This window comes from Lates calcarifer, linkage group LG2, assembly GCF_001640805.2.
Source record: "Lates calcarifer isolate ASB-BC8 linkage group LG2, TLL_Latcal_v3, whole genome shotgun sequence".
In the NCBI taxonomy this organism is placed as follows: Eukaryota; Metazoa; Chordata; class Actinopteri; family Centropomidae; genus Lates; species Lates calcarifer.
Genome location: NC_066834.1, coordinates 2,392,727 through 2,414,543, shown reverse-complemented (window position 1 = coordinate 2,414,543; position 21,817 = coordinate 2,392,727). Strand labels below are relative to the sequence as shown.

General features: G+C 41.5%; 1 protein-coding gene across 1 annotated transcript in view; it reads left to right on the top strand.

Moving 5' to 3' along the window:
* sox6 (SRY-box transcription factor 6) overlaps nt 1-21,817 on the top strand; it is a 133,827-nt gene that overhangs the window by 54,140 nt on the left and 57,870 nt on the right. The window contains 1 exon segment of the mRNA XM_018684989.2: nt 13,414-13,503. Within this exon segment, the coding sequence (XP_018540505.1) occupies nt 13,414-13,503 (90 nt within the window).

Below are 21,817 nucleotides of genomic sequence, written 5' to 3'. Positions count from 1 at the left end.
TCTCATTTTAGAGAATCAGGCACAGACACATAAAGGGTCAAATTTATTACGTCTAAAATACACAGAAAGACAATGCCCTTCCTTAAGACTGCAGCTTTTTTAGACCAGTTAGAGTGGTTACAGTAGCTGCTCAAGCAGAATATTCAACACCTGGAGCCCTTTGACAGCGTCATGGCTAATTAGCTTAGCAAAGGGGAGCCATACCACCATTCACCATTCCAAACTGCAACCCCCTTTTAATCTCAGGTCGAAGGATATTTAATGACTACAGAGAAAAGAGTTCCCCATTACAGCGGCAGGTAACCTAACCATTGCTCGGAACATAAAATAGCACAACACGACCTGCCACTGTGAGGTAATTGTGTTGGAGCACAGGGTTATGTGTGTACTGTATGTGCTTCCGTGTTACCACTTAGACATCTCTTCCTCTCCCTCTGCCTTCATCACCTCTCCTCTATTTGTACATGTAATCCCCCTGGCGAGGTTGTGTATTATCACTGTATAATGACTGTGCAGTAGGTTGAGTGTGAGGGAGTGATCAGCATTGTGCGTGTAGCCCCAGGTCATTATCCTCTATTACAACAGGCCATGTAATGAGATTCAGGGATGGGTGAAAGCTTTGGAAGAGAATAGGATCAGCTCTAAGCCTGTGGTCTGATTAGCACTGATGAACTCTTGACTCTGTTGTAACACTGTCCGCTGTCAGTGTCACAGCCCCTGCTGACTCTACACGGAGGCTCACTGGAAATTGGATGCAGGTGCTTAATAGCACCAATGGATTTATTTGTGGAAATTTATTTAGTTTAAATGTCACATTTTAAAATCATTTTTGAAAGTGTTTCTGAGGTTAAATTACATATCATGCAGTATGTATTATGCATTATATATATTTTTTTATAAATCCTCCCCTCCCCCCCAAACAGACTGATGCACTTTCTCCCCTCCTCTTTTAGTTCCCTCCCTTCTCCCCTCTCCTCTCATCCCAGCTGCCATGTCATCTGGTTCTGCTTTATCCCACCTAATTAATAGGAATCTTTGTTATAATGATCTGAGCATGAGCCTCTGACTCTATGCATATGCAATGAGGGCTGGAGATCCAGTTGCCTTGGTTGCAGATTTTGAGGCATTCTTCACACATAGCTCTATGCTGCCTCTGAGTGCAGCATCCTGCCGGACAGCGTAAGGCCGGGACCCTCCTGGCAGGACACACACACTGGCCGAACATCAGTCAAGAACCACCATGGCTCCTGTGCGCCATGTTCCCATTTCCTTTAATAATCTGTTGTTTATTCTGTCAACATGATTTGAGCAAGCTACATATCTTGATGCAAATAATCTATTTGATCAAGTAGCCGATACAGTTTTGTGTGTGTGTGTGTGTGTGTGCATGCTTGCATATACTGTATGTGTCAGTGGGGGCCTTCCTGTGTGTGTGTGTGTGTGTGTGTGTGTTCTCTCTTGGCCTGTGGCGTGGTGTACCAGCCCAGCGGAGCAGCGCTCTGGTCTGTCACTTTTGTTTGAATAGGTAATGTAGATCTGTTCAGGCTGAAGAGACATGAGCTGGAATCGCTTGTTAGGACACATGATCAAAAGCGGCTCTCTGCTCTCTGCCAATCAACCCTCTTGTCACCCTGTGAAGCAGACGTTAAATAGATTTTTCGGCTGTATGCCGCGGGCAGCCTGCCAGCCTGACATGTGAACTTTCACAAAAAATACCCTGTCCCTCACTCCTCCCTAATCTCACTTTCCCATCCTTTTCCTTGTCCTCCAGTTTTTTGTTTGTTTTTTTTTTTTTTTTTGCTTTTCCGTTTTTTCCATACTTTTTTCTCCCCCTTTTCCGCCCCCTCCCCTCCGCCATCTTGTCGCCCTTACTTGAAACAAATCCCTCCACCTATGATTTTTGTCTCCCACCCTGTCTTATCCTCCAGTGACAAAGTTGCTCCTCTGCCAGGCTGAGATCAGAGCCCAGGGCTAAATGGAGTGGCTGTATGAAGGGAACAGGGAGCCCAGAGTGCCTAGTCCACTGCTGAATTATGTATTTACTATCTGTTCCAAAACAGAGCCCTCACATAACACAGGCACGTCCCCATAGGACGGTGGAGGCCGACACAGGTTTCACTTTACACAAGCTAAGATGTAGATTTTGTTGCCCCTTTCAAAATGGGAACCAGTTCTGCTGTCTTGGTCATTCAGATGACAAAACAAGCAGCTGCTTTTTCAATGTGCAATTCTTTGCATTCAAGATCACCTTCCCCAGTTCTCATATTCCGATTAGTCAACAGTAGCAACTGCTGTGGAGCATTCCAGGGGCCATCTTCCTGGGTTTCAGCTGTTGAGTGTGTCCCCCTGCACCCATGCAGCACAAAACTCCCATTGTGATCCTGGCTTACTGGCTGCACAGGAACCCCTTGATAGGAGGAAACGGGTGTCTCTGAGAGACAAATCACAGCCAGGGTTGCACAGAGGCTTGTTTGTCTTTATATACTCTCACACCCACACACTGGTTGTAGGTATGTCTCCTCTGCTGCATTTATAATGAACAGTATATAAATGCAGTCAGTGACATCACTGAAAACAGGTTTTTGCTTTTAGAAGAAAAACAATAGATTCATTTCTGTTTTGTATGTGAATGACTGGATGATTAAATCAGCAGCAGTTTGTAATGGCTTGACTGTTTTATGTGACGCCGCAGTATTTGGAGGGGCACAGAGATGGTGAAATGCTGACACATAAGAAGGCAGAAGCCACTCATGCTACTATATTTGTCATTGGGCCGTGAAGCCTAGAATTGGGAAATACCAGCCTGGTTCTTCAGTCAAAAGGAGCATGAAGAGGAACATAGGCAGAAAAAGCTCATATAGTCAAGAGAGTGGAGGGGGAGGGGCTGAGCCTGTCAGAAATGGGAAGAACAGGGGCTATTCCACAATGGGATGGGGGGCAGAGGGAGGGCACATGTCCTGCTGTGTGTGTGTGTGTGTGTGTGTGCGCCTGCAGTAGGGTTACACTGGGAGGCTTGTGTGCCAGCTCAGTATCACTGTCCTAGCTGTGGCATTCAGCTCCCAAGCATTCTCCACACATAACTTGACAAAAGAGCCGGTGTCATCTGACCAAGGATCAAAATAGTGCGAGTGTAACTCACACCCTGGGCACAGACAGCCTCTGTGGCCTGCTAATGATTTCAGAGCACATTGCAGTCTTGTTCTGTAAGTCAGAGGTACGTCAGCCATCCAGCCAAGAGATCCGCCTTGATACAAGCAAACATGACAACTAGCGTAGGTGCAGCCTATTAACATATTTGCATTGTTTTTCCCCCCAACAGCAAGCGTGAATGTCTTACACCAAAACTTTGACGAGTTGCCTCTTGAACAAAGAGACTCTTTAATCAGTCACGATGAAACAGATGTTTCCTCCCACTCAATGCTTTTTTTTCTCCTTGTTCAATAACAGTACATGTGCCAGGAGATGTGATGAGCATGTCAGAAGAAACGAATAGAAATGTGTTTTATTGCACTGCACAGCCTCAGCGCCAATGATGATAATCATTTTACAGACGTCATCTCTCTTTGAAAATACCTCAGGTATAATTTTCAAGTCTGCACCGGACGAGTAGTTTATAAGTACTTTATAAGGCTTTTTGTAATTCTTGTTCTAATTAACATAAAACTGTTCATAGGAAAAGTGGGTCATTAGGCTCTATACAATCATTTTACTTCCTATAACCTTTACTGCACACCCCATCTTCCTCTTTCCTCCTTCTTTGTCATTTTTTTCTGGGTGGGTGGCACTCTTTCTTTAACAAAGCCAATACTGTAAGCCTGTTGTTAGCTTCCCCGTTGTGAGCTGGACCAATGAGCTCAGTCGCTCATGAGAAGCAAATTTCTCCATCTTTGCCCAGCAGGTCTCAGTCCGTATGGCTCTGTATCCCACAGAAAGGGAATGGGCCGACTGAATAGAAAAATACAGCTTCTATTGTTGCTGAACCAACTTGAACAGCACATTGAGACACTTAGCTGTGGGCAAATAAAAGGGGTTTTCTAGGAGTTGGAATGCTTAACCTTTAGAAGTACTATGGTTATTTCATTTCTTTATCCAGTGGCAAGGCAAGATTCACAATAACACAGTGCACAAACATTCATTTTTAAGTTTCTGCTTAATTTTATTTGCTCAGTAACTGTGTTGATCAAGCTGTAAAGATGTTAATTATAGTATGATGCCACAATGTTACAAAAGACGACTGAAACCTTTGAATTTTAAGAGTTTTTAGTTGTGTGCATGCATCTCCTTTTTTTTCTCAGGGACTGAACAACATAATCTAAAAATAGTGACCTTTGGTCTTATACTCCAGTAAACAGTGTGTGTATGCGTGTGTGTGTGTGTGTGCATCCTGAACTCTGGCATCTTAGTAAACAAAGTTGGCTGTGAGCCTCAATAAATAACTTCTGAAAATGAGAAAGCCAAACTGCAGAACTAGAAATTAATAATGCCCTAATTAATAACGTGAGTTTAGATTTTCTTTTTTTCCTTCAAAATCTGTCATTTACTTAAACTATACAGTTTATCCACACACACATTCAACACATTTACAGTATGCTGTATTACCAAAAGCACAGTATATTACACAGCTTATTCTTGTAATTTGTGCTTTTTTAATATCTCATCTCATGGTTCAATCTCTGAAGCGCATCGCCATCGTCCAGCATTTATGATGAAATAAAGTTTCGATGTCTATACCAGACACTTGGCTTCACTGCAAATTGTAATGCATTCATGTGGATCCTATTAGTCTCTTTTTGTCCTTGTAGAGTCAGACACCCATTAATTTACTAAATCACACTGAACAGCCATGATCACAGTACTCCACGTTTTCTTCACACATCTATTAATTTAACATAGATGAATAAATGTGAATGTTTTCGAGCATTGATTAGCAGGCAAGTTTATATCTGACAGTTAAATTGCAGGGTACCCAAAAAAATCTCTCCAATGCAAGGTACCCAGTAATTTAATTTTTGTGTGAAATTATTATAATTTATTACAGTGTGTGGACCCTAATGATTACCGACATCAAATGGAAATTATAAATTGAAATCAAGTCCACATATTTCTCCTCGTAATGTTCATCTCCACAAGTGCTGATCCCCTCATCAGAATCTCTGAGATTCCAGAAGTACTAATAAACCAAACAGGCGTAGAAGACACATTATATCTCTGTCTAAAAAAAAAAATAATAATGTTGCCTTTAAGACATTTTAGGGCTCTGTGCTTTAATAAAGGCTTTATTAGGCTGTTTATTGTTAAATCACAAACAATTGTGTTAAAAAAAATCACTTGTGTTTTACCTTGCTCTATTTTTAATAAAACCCCTTCTCTTTGACCTTGTCTGGTTCCTCTTACATGTGCTATTTAAGTTTCTTTAATTTAATTAAAGTAGCAATTGTCTGTTTCCCTGATGAATTTTAGAGTGCATTGTATTGATAGCTGTGTTCAATAGACTCCCTCTGCTGCCTGAATAGAGACTTTAAAGCAAAGGAAGGGAGAGGAGAGGGAATGAAAAGTTCATTTTGCTATCCAAGCATTTAATGGTCCTAGTTCTTAAAAGTGACCTTGTGGGGTAGAGAGCGAAGCAGCACAGCAGCTCCTTCCAGCTGCACACATGGCATCCATCGGGGGCACAATCACGCACAGTCCCAACACCTCAGGCTCGGACATATGTTGAGTTTTATTTCATTCTTCTGACATTAATCCTATTCACCAGCTGTTCTGCCAGCTGCCACTCTCCGGCTTAAGGGGAGATTGCAGTTTTGGGGGCTCTGAGTACTGGTTTATCTTGGCTCCTCATCTCCTCCTCACCAAGTTTTGATTGGATTTTTTTTCCTTGCCCTCCTCCTACTTCCAGGTTTCTTAAGTTGCAGACTTCCCTGCAATCTTTCTCTCTTTCAACTTCTTTGCTTTTGTTTTCCCCCCTCTCTAATTTGTGTAGATAAAGGCTGCGGAAGGGGGGGGGGGGTTAAGGCTGCAATTTGACTTTGAATCTTGGCTTTTTCTGGCTCCTGCCCTACAAAGTATTTCTTCAAGATATGTAAGAAAAAAATGCAGAGAATATTTATTAGTAACATTTATAACAAAGGCCTTCTCCCAGGAAGTACTGTACAGAAGTTAGTGATGCACAGCAGTTATCAGCATGCTGTGCACCAGCCTCTCGTCTGCCCCTCAACTTCTGCCACTCTTTCTCTCAAGAAAACATTTGTAAGGAATCAGCTGCTCACCCCACAGTCATCTAACAGCATTTCTGTGGGATTAGCCTGGACATGGCCTCAGCCTGTACAGTTATGATTATTGACATATTGGGTCTGACATATTTCACATTTATGTGCATTGTCTGGAAGCATACTCAAGTGTTCTCAATGTCATTTCTGCTGAAGTACGGCCCGGCAGTCTGCGAGCAAGGGCCGCAATGAATTGATCATTGCTCACTGCTCACTTTAATAATTCAAGCCTGATTGCCACAGAGTGCCGCAGTAAAATGGATTGGGAGAGGTCACATGCTGCTCAGCTCAGGAGGTGAAGCCTCTTGGGGATGGTTAATTCATATATGCTTGATAGACACATGTCCTATTTAGGGAGGTCAGGGTGCTGTGTGTGTATACGGCTTCTCAGAATGGCCAGGTCAACACTGTGGGATTAACGCGGTGGTCAGTGCAGATAAAGGAAAGGATAGAGGAAAGGTTCCTAGTCACTTAGGCCAGCATGTTTAGTTTAAGTAAAAGCTAAAGCTAAAGCAAAGTTGCCTGCTTAAAATTGCACACTTTGTAATAGTTTTGACCTATGGTTGTGTGTGTCGAGGTCTTTCAGTCCACTTGGTATCTATCTCTGCAACTTGCTAACAGGATGAATACAGGGAATGGAATTAGATTTGCTGGAGGCAACCACAAATCATAAAACATCAAAGAAACAAAGTACTAAAAAGAAAGCACTGAATTGAATTTGTTTTTGCTGTAAACTACAGTAATTAATTTGTATTAAACTGTTGATTTGCTCTCACCTCCTGTTGAAAAAGAGGCCTCTGACTTATCAGGAAAAACGTCTCCTGACCCACAACCCCTGCCAGAAGCTGACAACTGATACTGGCAGCTGATGCAAAATTACATGCAGACAGGCAGATGATGTCATTATGCTGAAGATACAGTAAAGGGGGTACAGTATGAAGAAAGGAAAATAGGATGGAGGAAAATCAAGAAGTATTGGAGCAGACGATGTGCTCCCTGTCGCAACCCTCAGATGAAGCACCTCTCATCGTTCCCTACAGTATATTTATAGCAACTGTTTACATGACCAAACCGGAAAGACTAAAGGTGACTAACAGAGATGTTCACCAAGTGGAATAATGATTAGGTGTCAGTTAAAGAAAGCCCACCACGAGGTGCAGGTGCTCCACAATATACTGACATGTCACAAGGAGCTGGACCTCTTTATTTATGCATGCCAGCACTAGTAATTACATATTAAAAAGCTGGATTTATTTAACTGCACCAAAAAAGTCTTCTGGAAATGGTAGAGGTTATTAAAACTGTTGACAACGAGGAAAGGTAATTGCCTGAAAATGAGCGACAACGCACTGTTGTGCTCAGAAGGGTTTTTTTTCCCCTCAGCTCCCTCTTTAGCGTTTGCATTGTGCAGCATCACCCGGGTGTATAACCTATTGCGTTCCGATTGCTCCCTTGCAATTAGTGCCCTTTTTGTCCTCACTTCAATAACGCCATGATTATGGAGACTTCAGGAGTATTTGCAGCATCCAACAGCTGTTGTCTCAGGGACTACCGGCTGAATGACAAAAACATGTTTTCTCTCTGCATTTCACTTCCCTGCCTGCCTCTTGTAATTATTATGTTTTATTTGCTGTGATGATGGGGTCTTGTTTTTAGTGTGTCTGTGATTAAGATATTCAAAGGACTCCTTGGAGTGTGTCACAGTCATTTTCTTTTTTATCAATCTCGACTTTTGATTTGTTTCCCGTGCAGTGCAGAGTGGATGGGAAATTAGACGTCAGCCTATCATTGTCTGACTGAGATTCTGAGAGTTTTATCTTCGAGATAGAAATTTATGCCTGAATTAAAGAAATATGCTCTAACACTGAATGTAGGAGTGAGATTTAAGAGCTTTTTAAAAAGCTATTTAAGACTTTCCACTTTTCTTTATGTTTTAGAATCCAGACACATAGCTGTAACATGTGTAATCATGTAATACAATCACCATACTGAAGTAAATTAAAAGCACTAATATCATATAGTGGAGTCATTAACGCATAATTTACTACAGTGCAAATCATCAAAATAACAGTGATTTGTGTCATTTTCAATCTAAATGATGCTGCATATTCCTCATCCACTTGTTTACTTTGTTAGACCTGTTAGCTTATAGGATGTCCAGACTACACGAATCATCACCATTCATCTGTCATAATGAACAACTATATTTCCTTGATAAGACTCCAAAGGAAAAAGAAAGTTATTTTCAGCTCTCACAAAAATGCTGAACACATGTACTGTGACCGTACAGTATGCAGGATATGACCATTTTCCAACACATTCATTTCAATGTTTTGCAACTGTAGTTTTAATACTTCATGTTTTGCAGAGCTATTCTGTGTGTTTAAATTGTGACAAGAAATCATTTTCATTTCACGTCACTGCTTAGAGTCACTTCTCATTTATTCACATATTCTTTTAAATGCTGCATTCTTCAGTTTTGTTACTGCAGTTCAGAGTTCTTCCTAATGCCCAGTTCAGGGCTCTGTGGAGGTTTTGGTTCTGGACTATAACTGGATTATGACAAATTGTAAAAAATGTGCTCCGTTCAGGCTGAAGCTTGTTTAGAGACTCTAAGCCCCATTTCCTCTGTTTCTCTGCCCTTCACTGCAAACAGCACTGTTTCCCTGTTTGCCCCACTGTACAGGCCTCTGCATTCTGGGGAGGAAATTATGTATATGGTCAGTGTCAGTTGATCATTGATTTGGTAATTACATGTTTCCCTTGAGGCTGGGACAGCTGATATACAAGGCCAATGCTAAAGGGGAGGTCTCGTAGTCGGTTATCCATGACTTACGGCTGATTCAACTCTCCTAGATAGCCCTCTTTTCTCTGCCAACGGCTTTTCAACACAACAAACACTCAAACACAAGTATCATCTTTCTCCCGGGAGAATAGTGCACACAGAGAAGCTCAGAATGTGGTGGCAGACAGTTGAAACGTTTTCATTGCTGACAACACAGGGTAATAAAACACCCACTGCTGCATGTTGTAACAAACCATTTTTGAGCTTTGAAGCAGTCACGGCCTTTTGAAACATGATGGCGTGGTTTGTTGCATCAACAAATTTTAACAGATTAAACCTTTTAAAGAGTGTGAAAACATTAATATGTAAAAGTGAAGATGGCCTTTTTGCCCATGCAGTGCTGGTATATTTGTGAACTTTGATATACACACTGCACTTCATATCTCCAATCTGGAGAGCCATTTGAAAATTAGTATGTCATGAATTTTTAAGATCTGCTTTATTGCCATTCAATCCAATTCCAAAGTGACAAGACTTGATTTGTTTGTAACTCTGTTTATTTGTCTATTTGGTGTTTCACTCAGTGATTTGAGCTTTTCTACAGTTGGCAATGATCATCTGAATGAACTACTCTGTTTAGAGCAGCAATAAAAACTGAAATTAGCAAACGACTTTCCCTCTACCTTCGCTTCTTTTATAGCTAACTAGCACTCAATTTAATAAAAGTATTTAGTCTCACAATGTGAACAATAAAGAGCGAACTTGATGATTAGTTGTTGAATTAAAATGTCACAGAAACACACAGAGAAACAGACAGAGAACAGAAATCATAACATATCCATATTTCCCTTCAAGACTGTCAGCGAGTCAGTCGGTACAGATTAGGACAGATAGTTTGTGGTAACCTGCCTCTTAGCTTCACTACTGTGGTTTACAGTGAACATGATCTTCTGGCAGCCCTGACTGCCAGGTGCTGAAAGCTTTGTTTATGTCACACATCAACCTAGAAACATTCTTTTGTTGAGATTTATGAGGATCATTAGCTTTGTTTTCAATACAGTTAAAAAAAAAAAAAAAAAAGCTGTAGCCTAATCTAGCCAACTAATCTTAGCTTTAGGTGTCTCAATCCCTGTGCCTGTTCACCCACATTAATACAATCACAAAATACCTGCATAGGGAAAGCTGTATACCGAGATGACAGGACTGATAGGAGATAGACTGAGATAGATATATTGAATTTGGCAGCATTAAATCAGTGATGACGATTCACTTTCTTCTGGATGCCACTCGGAAACTCTCAAAAAGAAAGGGTTCAGTGCATTTTGCAGCACCAGCCCCAGAGAAGAGACAATGAGACCCAGACGGGCTTAGTAGTCCAGAAACCATTCCCCTCTCAATGGGAACACGTCTTGGACGCACACCCCAGTAGTTTTGTCTTGTATGTTGCTATCTGTGCTAGCTGCAGAGTGGAAGGGGTCTGTGCCAGGCAAGGGTCCATAGGGACCATTGGAATCGCTGGGGCTGGAGGAAGTTGGTCTGGGTCCAGTGGGGCGATCTGGGCTTGGTGACAAGCCAAGCTGTCTACTGCAGGGACGCTGGGAAAATGTAAATAAGAGCCTGATAAGGGCTATTGTTTTCATTCCATTCTCATCCCAGCTGAATGGCCTGCTCCCCAGCCACAGAGCATTTTATCTCGAGAGGGGGAGGGAAAGAAATGGAAAGGGTGGGGGTGCAAGAGATTTAAGAGCCCCCATAGGAAAATAAAAATAAACTCACTGGACTCTTCTCTTGTTTAAGCTAATTCCCCAGTATGTGATGTCCTACTTTAGGAGGACAAGAGTGTAACTTTTCTTTACACTAAAAACTTCAGAGGTTCTGCATTAACTGTCTTAAATAATTATGTTTGCCTTTCACTTGCAAATCTACCAGCATTTCCCATCTTAGAGAAATCAGTGAAGTGTGAATTTTTTATTATAAATAATTTGTTATTTTATGGTGAATACAGTGTGTGTCAATTTTTTTGATATTCTCTGTGTCATAACCTGACAGTAATTATTATGTTGATACTAACCAGTGTTTCCATTGGCATCTATAATTTCTCCAGAGAAAACAGACAGGCATTTTAGAAACTGAAATAGCATTCCTCCTATTAATCTAAATTCTTCTGAAAAATAGGCTGTGGAAGGGTGCTTTGAAAAAAGCCAGACATCTGACTCATTTACTGTTTTCCTTCAGAGCGCCTGCGCAAAACTTGCTCTGCTTTCACCAAATCCATTTTTGGTTGCCTGTTTTGTCCACAATGTTTGAACACTGAAAGGTGTTTGAGAGTTATTTTATAGACTAATCCAGGTCATTATTCACCTCTCCCAGGTGGAAGGCAGGGAGGACAGCGGTGCATTCCAGCTGTAGTCTCTCCTGTTGGAGGACTTGGCAGGTCGTGTCTGGCCCAGCGGAGGGGATGGAGAATTGAGGGAGCGGCAGCTCTCCTGGGAGGGAGGTGGAAGGGAGGGGGAGGACTGGAGTAGAATGGAAGCTGGCACCATATTATCTCCAACAGTTGGTGCATTCCTTAATGATCAAGTGCTGGAGCAGCATCTGTGATGAAAGTGTGTGTGTATATGTGTGTGTGTGAGTGTGTGTGTGTGAGAGAGAGAGGGAGAGGGAGCATATGTGTACATATGAACATATGTTGAGTGTGTTTGTTTAATTCCTCTTTACACCTCTTTAAAAATAAGCCCTTTTCTGTGCTTTAGGGGAGAAAATGTCATGTACTGATGTGGTCCTGTCTGTCTGAGGATTATGATGCGAGAGGAGTTTGTTGTTCTGGGAGAGGAAGCTGTCTCACCCAGGGGTGAGGTGCAGGGAAGATGAGCTGAGCTCTGCTACTCCCTTCTGCCCTTAACCCCTGTTTTCAGATCTGTGATCTTTGTGCCATGGAGGGAGTTAACACACACAAACACACACAACACACACAGTCTTTTCTCTCTCTCCCTCTCTGGGGTCAAGGGGACAAACTGTGAGTTGGGAATTGGAAAGTCAATAAAGCAGAAGTAATGTTATAATGACCCCGAGCTGAAGATGTCCTGTCGACCCCCATCACATCGGAGGAAGTGGACAATCAAACAAAATGGTCACTCCGCTTGATCTCTCTGAAAGCCATCCTTAAACAAGGCCACAAGAACTACTGACCCCCTGTTACTCCCAAGTTCCTCTGAAGTCAGTGTTTAACAGTTTTTGGTTTGTGGCAGCGCAGGGCAAGAGATGTTACAGCGGGATAAAAGGAAACAACGCTTGTATACATTCTAAACTGTATAAATCTTCCCTGTGTTTGATGTCAAAGGATGATAATGGTGAAACTGGAAGAGTCCAGAATACTGGATCATGTGACAGACCCTTCTGTTTCTCTGTATTTCACATCATGCACAACAGGGAATCAAAGACACATGATAGCAGCATTAAAATGAGAAAAAACGCTCCTCAGTGGCATCATTTGAAACATTAACATGCTTATGAATTGTGTCATTTTGTTGTCAGAACTATGTTCATAAGTAATCCACTGTTAGATATGTGGTTAGACTATTCATTATTATGCCTTGGAGCTTTTTAGTAATAATTAGTGTGTCTGCTTTGGTTGTGCATTTTGATCCAAATCAAGGCAAACACATTTTAACAAATGATATTATCCTCAGGCAGTATATGAAGCCTGAGGACAATTTCTATAGAAATCAGCACAGTTGTTTTATATTCATCAAATAGACAGTACATTAATTGTTCTCCCAGAAAAAAACTGGACATTACATGTCTCAATCTGATTCAGACTGGAGGCAGTTTGCGGAGACAGCGTCTCAAGGTGGAGGGGTGGAGGCTTTTCTCGTGCTGCTGGTGTTTGATGGGAACAGGCTGACCCCTAAGCAGCGCAGGGATGGTGGAGGCCTGGGTCGGCCGGCCCAGTGTGTTCTTTATCAGCTACCCCAGCGACAGCATGGCAGATTGCGGCCATTCCTCCCCTGATTCATTGTCTGCTGGACAAATGTTAATTGTTTTCATCATTGGCAGCTATGTGAACGCTCGGACGTACCCAGTCTCACTCTTTGCCTCCCACTTAATGTGTGTCTCTGCCCTTATGCTATCCCCACAGTGCCTTGTTCCCTCCTCACTTCCAGCCTTAGCTCATCTCTCAACTGTCAGACTGAGTCTCTTTTAATAAAATACCTCTCTTCCACCTCATATCATCTTCCTTTAATTTTCATTTAAGTGAACAGACTTAGAGATTCATAACATTCACAAAATTTAAAGAAACTAGAAACTAAATGCCATACGCACTATTCAGTAATTCTAAAAATGTCTTCTTCTCTGTTTTAGAATCCTCATGCATGGAGAAACTTCTTTCTAAAGACTGGAAAGAGAAGATGGAGAGGCTCAACACCAGCGAACTATTGGCAGAAGTAAAAGGTAGGACAACAATGACTGCATCGAACCACGCAGATTTACCACACAAACACCACTTTAAGCCGTGTTAACAAGTCCCTCATTCCTATCAGACATGCATAATCTATGCACTGTACAATCTCAGAAACAGCCTTGTACTTTGAAATAAAACAAAGGCCTTTGGCTGCCCTCTTCATTCATTTCTTTCCTCCCTTATCTTTTGTTGGAATGCCCAACTCTTTCCAAAGTGCTGTCTTCAAAATTCCAGCCTATTTAGACCCATTCTGAGCTGCTCTGTGCTTGTCAGCGGTTTATTGTTGTTGTCCCCTCAAACGGCCCTGAGCCTAGCTACCCTGCTCTGGCACATGCAGCGCATTCATGCCGCTCTGGTAATCGTTGAACCCAAAGCGTGCTTGATGTAAACAGAACATGGCTGAGCTGAGAGAGGGGAGAAGCCGCTCAGAGAGAGAGAGAGAGGGAGAGAGGGGAGAGGAGTAGGTGCGGAGACGCGCAGAGTCGTCTCCTCGGTGAGCCTTGCGTTTGAGTGGAATGTCTTGACTCTGACAGTGAACGCCCTGCGCGGCGCATCGAGTGCAGCACGCCAAAGCGCAACTCAGCACTCCCCCAAAATCTCTGTTTATGACTGTGTGAAGGTGGGGCGAGGATGGGCAGGGCTGCTGCTTTAGTCCTTAGCACTGACTGTTACTGAGAGCTGGCGTGTTTATACAGCACAGGAGAGCACAATACCAGCTGGCTGATAACACCAGGCTGTCACTGGATCCTGCACTCTCTCTCCTCATCAGACAGCTTCTTGTGTCTTGTTTTTATTTCTTGAAATCCATCAAGACAATATCAGTTCAGTGTACTCTCAATAGAACACTGAATTTCTTTTTCATTTCAATCATTTGCTTAATTGTTTCTTTTTATAAAACATGTGTGACATGCATAAATATACAGTGTTTGGTTTTAATTATTGAATTACACTTTCTCCACTTGCAGAGGAAAGGGGGAAAAGGCTGTTGAATGTTCTAATAAGTATATTCATTGGCAATAACCTTAATGAACTAAGGGATAAATCATTGCTTGGTAAACTAGATTCATTGTACCTGCCCTAGTGCACTGTATGCCACTGTAGATCAAAGTGCACTGGGTAAAATGTTTAAAATGATTTAGCCTTTTGAAAGCTGGTCTGTTAAATTACAGGCAGGGCATTTCTTCTGTTTGATGAATGGGAACGAGGAAGGTTACTTGGTGGTTTGTAAACAGGTAGGGAGTCTGATAATAAACACTATGGCCTCTGTCTGTTGATGAGTTATGGGGGGAGTCTATACACCACAGTTACCAATATAAACGCTTCTCCTATCACAGTGGCAGCCTTAGATTTTTAATTAGCATGCCATTTCATATGACTGTAGACATTTCAAAGGGCTGCTTTGTGCTCCCCCTTACAAATGTCTCTCTCTCTGCGTTTGATGTCTGCCTGATGTAAATACGGGCAATTAAAAAGAAGCCCAGGGTTGGAGACGCACAAGGTCCACCTAATTAAAATACAAACAAAGGTACCAAGCAGAAAACACCTTATGATTAAGATCTAAAGTGTTATGATGAATCAGAGGTTCCATTAATTGTTAGGTTAAAATCAGTACAAAAGGCAAACTTGCCTGTGGGTTTTAAATGAATAAAAGAAAGTAGAGAAGAAAGACTACAATACCTACTGGCAGAGTGGCCTTGTATGTTCTGTGCCGATCGCTCACCGATTCCTTAACTAATTATACTGAGCGCCTTGTAGGCCACCTTTTGACATTGTTCCATCAAAACCTTGAAAGACAAGCAATTGTGTTATTGCAGAGCCAAGTGCTGGAATCTGACTGGTGAGGAAATAATTTTGACTCGCTCTTAGAAATCAAATAAAAATGAAAAACAATAGGTGTGACAGAATTTGACCCGAGGCTTTACCCATGAAAAGAGAGACATTCTTTTACTGGTGTCGTGTTGAAACATGCCCCCAAATACTTTATCCTGTTGAGGTGAACACGCACGTACAGTAAACAAACAAAACAAAACAATAGTATCAACAACATCAGAGATTCGCTCTTCAAGGTCTACAAAGCCAACCAACCATTTACCTCTTATAGATGACACATCTATAATTATAGCTCATTGTCATGTGGGTGTTTGGCTACATAATGTCTTGTTTCCGCGGTAAAGACATCTTTGTAGGTCTTAGAGTCGGTAGAGACGAGTAATAATCCAGTAGAGGCAGCGTGCTTAAGCCAGACATGTAGAATGGTGTTATTAAGAGTTAATGATTTCAAATCTCTATCTGCCTTTTCTTGTACGCTGTTGGGGCTTAGCATCAGCAGGGGAAGGCAGAAAGGAGAGTTTGTGAAGGAGCATTAGTGGCAGATTTCTTTTCACCAGTCAATTCCAGAGCTAACTGTTTGTTTTCATACCTGAGCTTAGCTGTCAATCTGCAGGAACGACGAGGAGAGAGATGAAATCTCCTGAACAAAACCACAGAGCAAGAAAGGGAGGCCAGTTGGAAGAGCTCCAAACCACAGAAAGTAGCAGATAATAGGAGGCAAGGTGGAAGGAGGAGTGCAAGAGGGAGAGAGAGACAGAGGGAAAAGAGTAAGAGAGAGAGAAAACGATTTTAGATGTGGATACTTGACTTGAGGTTTATAATTATATATCTCAAGGAAATTTTTCTGTTAAAAAAATGCAAAGCCCCCATTCATCACGACTTAGGTATAATCCCAGACATTATTACACAGTGTATATATGAGCAGATGTATGTGTATATACACATATACATTGTGTCAAATGTATATATGGTAAGCTGTGTCCTATGGTAGATAAGGTTGCTCTCTGTTGCATGCTTGCTCTGTGCAGGGTCTTTGAGCCTCATACTCAACAGAGCTGTTTAAGTTTCCCTGCTGAGTGCCAGTCTCCCGGCCCCCCGTTGGGGGAAAAAAAATGCTCAAGCATTTACTCAAACTGAAGGAAAATATGTAGTTACTAAATATGAACACAAGCTGTATTCATTCTCTTGGAATTTGCTAAAAAAAAAAAAAAAAAAGAAATAAATAAATAAAAATAAGAAAAAAAAGCTCAACATTACAGTGGCGTCGAAATGGCCGCTTGAATTCTGAAGCAGAAAAATCAGGACTCTTGCACTGTCACAATCAATTTGAGAATGGTGTCTACATGACAGTGGTTGGGTGCACACAGACAGTCCTGTGGCAGGCAGATAAGTGGAAGCTCTTTAGGAGGAGAACACAGGGCAAGGCAGGGCGGCAGCTGAGACTGATTTGATGCTGGCCCTACCTGTGCTGGCTTTACTCCTGCACAGACAGAAAGGAGTCCACTGTATGAACACAGAGCCCATATTGTTCAGCCATAGGGGTTAGCTTCAAAACATGATTATTCACTTTAAAATCTAACTTTATTCTTAATGGCTCCCATAAACTGAGGTTTTCATGCCACTCGGAGATACAACGCACAATATCTGTGCACACATTTCCCAGTGACACTGACCTATGTAGCTTTAGAAACAAGCAGAAAAAGAATTGTGTGTAGCAGATTCTGTATATGAATATCATGCATATTATATTTACCCAAACACACAAAAACATTCACACAAACAGCACAAAATGGTATCTGTCCAGTTGCTCAAGTCAAAAATGCCTCAGTTAGCATTTTCTCCACAACACTTCAGTCAACTGTTTGCCCTGTGCACTCAGGTGAAATATGAGCCACAGTAAATCATTATTCCTCAGGCCACATTTGCCAGATGAATGTATGAGAGTGTTGGACTGTGTGTTTTTCTCCTCTAATGAATTGAGGAATTTAGCTTGTGGCAATGGAGGTAAAAAAGGAAGTGCTGTGTGAGTGTGTGTTATAGGAATGGAAATCTCTGTTTCTGTTGTGAATTATATTCCAGTGGTTTGTCATGGTTTGTATAGCTAATGACTTTAAAAGTTTTATAATACATTTCATGTGAACAAGAGAAAAGAATGTAAAACATTTATGGTGCTGACAAAAACACACCTATCTCATTTAAACACACACACACACACACACACACACACACACAGCCATGAAGAGCTGCTGAAGGGCTGAACTACATTAGTACTAAGGATGTAAATGAATAAAAATGCTTTATTCGAATATTAACACATAACACAAACAAAAACAAAGGTTTTTTTTAATCAATAACTTTCTCATTTTTTTATGAAGTATAAATGACTATAATTATTCAATGTGTGTTTTTTTCAGTAATTTTCGTGACAACTTTGCATGCATCTGGTTGTCCTGACATTACACACAACCTGCAGTTTTGTGTGACGGTTGTTGCACAGCTGATATTATTTGAGCTCATTTTAAATCTGGTACCTTCAACAATTTGACAGCAAATGGGAAACTGCTGTTATAAACTCCAGTTCATAACAGCTGACAGATCTTTAAAAAAATTTGTCGCTAACTTCCTCCTATTGCTGTATAGTATGTTATATTCATACAGCTCCATCTACAGCTTAGCGTCAGAAACAATTTAAGACAGAAAGTGAAGCATAAAGGAGCCATTTCTGGTACAACAGTGAAGAATTTGTGTTACAACTCTGGCTAGTTCTGTAGATGTCAGTGTGATTTTCTTTTTTTTTTTTTTTTTTGTTAAGGTTATTCAGGATGGCAGCTCTCTTGCTTCCTCACAAGCCCAGTTGCTGTGCATCTCACGTCTTCATTTGAAGCTCGAGATGCTGTGCTGGTATCATGAATTCACGCTCCTACTGAAAGTCTAAAACAAACACTGATGATCTGTGAGTTCATTTAATGACTACAACCATCTTAACAGCCCTGAAAAGTAAGCAGGTGTTCTTGTATGCTACTTTGTGAATACCTGATCTCAACTGTCTTTGCTTCCTGTTCAGTCTATCACCTGTGATCAGGATCAAACTCAGACAAAACACAGGAATTGTTGATAGATTTATCCATTAAAGACAACAGTCTCTGAGTCTTTTGAGAGATCTCTTTTGCACAGTCTAAGGAAACAGGTATGTTCTGCTTTAACTGTCAGCTATATATATATAAGACCAATGAATAAATGTTCTGTGAAAAGAATGAGATAACATCTAACTCATAATTCACTTCCAAGGCTCTGCAGACAGTAAGCTGTTGCCTTGATCATGGTCTCACAGGCTTCACACCTTTTGTGTGATAGAGACCTTGAAAACTGTGTATGCTTTTTATAATCTGAGGGCAGAGGGGTCAGACTCATCATCATAAAGGCCGTGAGAGATGAATAGAAGGATTGGAGACAATCTTTGTTTTCATGTAATGATCTTTGCTGCCATGCACACACACAACATTCTCCATGGTGTGTCAGGATCTCTGGTTTGTATTACAGAGCCAAAGAATAATGTTATTGAAAGAACAGAAGTAAAAGTTTCTATGTTGAGTTATTTTTTGTCTTCAGTGTGAATTTCAGGGTCACTGGCATTTCCTGTGGAGTAATCTGCTCAGGTCAAGCCTCTATCTTGGCTTTGATGAAGTACCTTGTCCTGTGTCATGGACAGACAGTGAAGTGCTGGAGCTTTTACATTAGCATAATTATACTGAAGAGTGAAGCTTCCTCTATCATCAAAATATTAGTCTCCATTGGTGTTCAGCATGAACAGCAGAACCACAGTAGATGAAGTATGCTTTTATTAACAACCTCTCCACATGTCAATCAGAGTATTTAGTAAGAAAATCATTTCCTGAGCCATTAAATTATTATAATCATGATACTCAAATATACAGACAGACATATAGATATACCATTAGAAGCTTGTAATACCAGACTGCCATTAGCATATCCCAAAAGTAAACTGCAGTTTAAAGTCTCAAGCACATACATACATGAGTGGCTTTAAAAATTTTGAGAAGGTCTGACTTTTTCAGCGAGATGATGTGCAGTGTGAACCAGCAGTACCACATAGGAAAGCTTAGGGACTGAGAGTCATTGCTGCCAGTGGATGACATGTGCTTGTGAGTCATTGCTCATGCTTGTTAATGGGGTTTTATTGGCAAGATTAACAGCTTTTATATCATGGCAGAGGCAGCAAGCCAGGTAAAACAGCTGTTGCTCATATTGTCTTGGTTGCAGGACATGGAGACATGTTAACACCATATTACTGGAAACACATATGGCTTTGTAGCATTGCTGAACAAGTGTATATAGCAGTTAAAAGCAAAGGGATACCATAAAACTAGTTCTTGTTATTCTAGCTTGGTTTTCCGCCAGTGTAGATCCTCAAGATGTCATACTTTTTCTGACCAAAGGATAAAATGTTTGAATCATTATTCAGTATCACAAAAGCGAATCTGGTACAAAGGCCGGCTTGCGTTTCATGCTTTTGTTGAAGCAGTTTTATGGTTTTGAAGAAAGGTCCTCTGAGCAGAGAAATGTTTCTATTTTGAACACTAAAGAAGGTACCAATAGATGCCATTAGCTGCTACTCAATTGGCTCTTTGTGTTTTCCACAGAGAGAATGGACAAAGGGTCAGATGACCGCAGAGTTCACACACGTGTGCATTTACTGAGAGGCATGTACCTTTTATCGATTGGAGCAGCACGCAACACACATCTGTACACACTCATGTCTGCATTCACACACACTTTAGGAGAAAGCACAGGGAGAGAGCCTCAGCACGCAAGGCATTCAAGCTATGTGCGGTCTGTGTGTGGATACAGCTTGGTACAATCGTAGCATTTAGACAAGTCCTAATTTACTTAGGATGGGTTTGCAGCATATGGAAGCATCCACAATGGCTGACTGATAGACAGACAAAGAAATTCCAGTCTTCTGGCGCTAAAAAACTCAATTCAGATCTGGTCATAATGGCTCAGCTGTCCTAACCAAAGGAAGGGGAGAGAATAGGGTGCCTTGTGATTTTCCCCCTTTTCACCCTCACCCTCCCTCGCTTTTCTTCTTTTTTTGTGCCTGAATCTTTTATCTGTGTTATTCACTCGGGACTCTTCAAAGTAACAAGCCTCCTTCTTTTTCCCCGGTACTGGACTTGGAACCCAAATTAGAGACTGCTTGATTAGAGCAGAGAGGAGGGAGCCAAGAGAGAGGGAGATGTGGGTATTGGACAGAACAAATCGCACCCCTACAAAGTGCCTTTTATCCAAAGACCCCAAGGCTCAAATACCCCCATCCCTCCCCAAGCAACCATGGCTCTGCTTGTTTTCCTCTTATCATTTATTTAGTCACCCGTTGATGTTTTCTGCCCTACTTTGTGACGTTTAAAAGAGGCAGGAATCTCAAAAGGTGAATGCTGAATGGGCTGAAACTGAACAACACAGCTTAACTGTCTCCTCCTCCTATTTGTCAATCTATCATCTCTGAAGTTAACACAGTGGCCTGGAAAGAAAAAAAAAAAAAACAAGGAAAGTGCCAGCACAGCTTGACCGCTCCCTCCTGGGATCCTCTTCCTCTGTCAGGCTGGTATTGTCCTACTGGGCCTCAGTCGTCTAACAGGAGGATGTCACAACATGTTAGGTCTGGGCCAGTTTATGTAGCGCCAAGGCATCTCTGGGCTGTCTGTCTACCATCGGAAGCGCAATGTGAGGAGACATGTTAACGGGCGGACCCCAGCCCCACCGCTGTTAAAAGCCATGCAATATGCAGGAAACGGCCTCTTTTGTCAGCAGGCTGGTTAGACAGAGACCACGACTCTCCTCTTCTGCACCACGCAATAAAAGTTTTATCTGGATTTTAAAGCTGATCCATAATTTAAAGCAGGAAGAAAGAGATTTTTACACTAACCAGCCAACAAAAAACATATGAGTCTGATTTTCTACTAAGCTGTGTATGGTCTCCAAGGTGAAATTCTTCCAGCATGTTTCCATATTTAGATATTTAGATGCCAAAAGTTGTGTTAAGTGTTTGTCTTTGGTATTTGCTGCTAATCTGAACATCTCTCGCTGATATTTCAGCATTGATTTAGAAAAAAACAGGCCAAAAGACAAAACTAAATGTGAAATAATTACAATTAAAAGCAGCAAAGAGGGAAGGCCCAGATTGCGGTACAGCGGGCAGCTCTGGCTTCCCACAATTCAGCTCAACATCAAAACAATGGGCCCTCTGTTAGTATTCTTTTGGTGTCCAGGCAGAGCTGAGCCCTCCACTCTCAGACTACCCCATCAGATCCTTCTGTGGACCCAGTCCCCCTGCACATTCATGCACACAAACACAAAATATATACGCTGTACATTCCAGCTAATCTTTACAGTTTCGTCTTTATTTTTGCAGTGTTGACACTCCTTAACTGGTGAGTGATCATCAGAAATGTG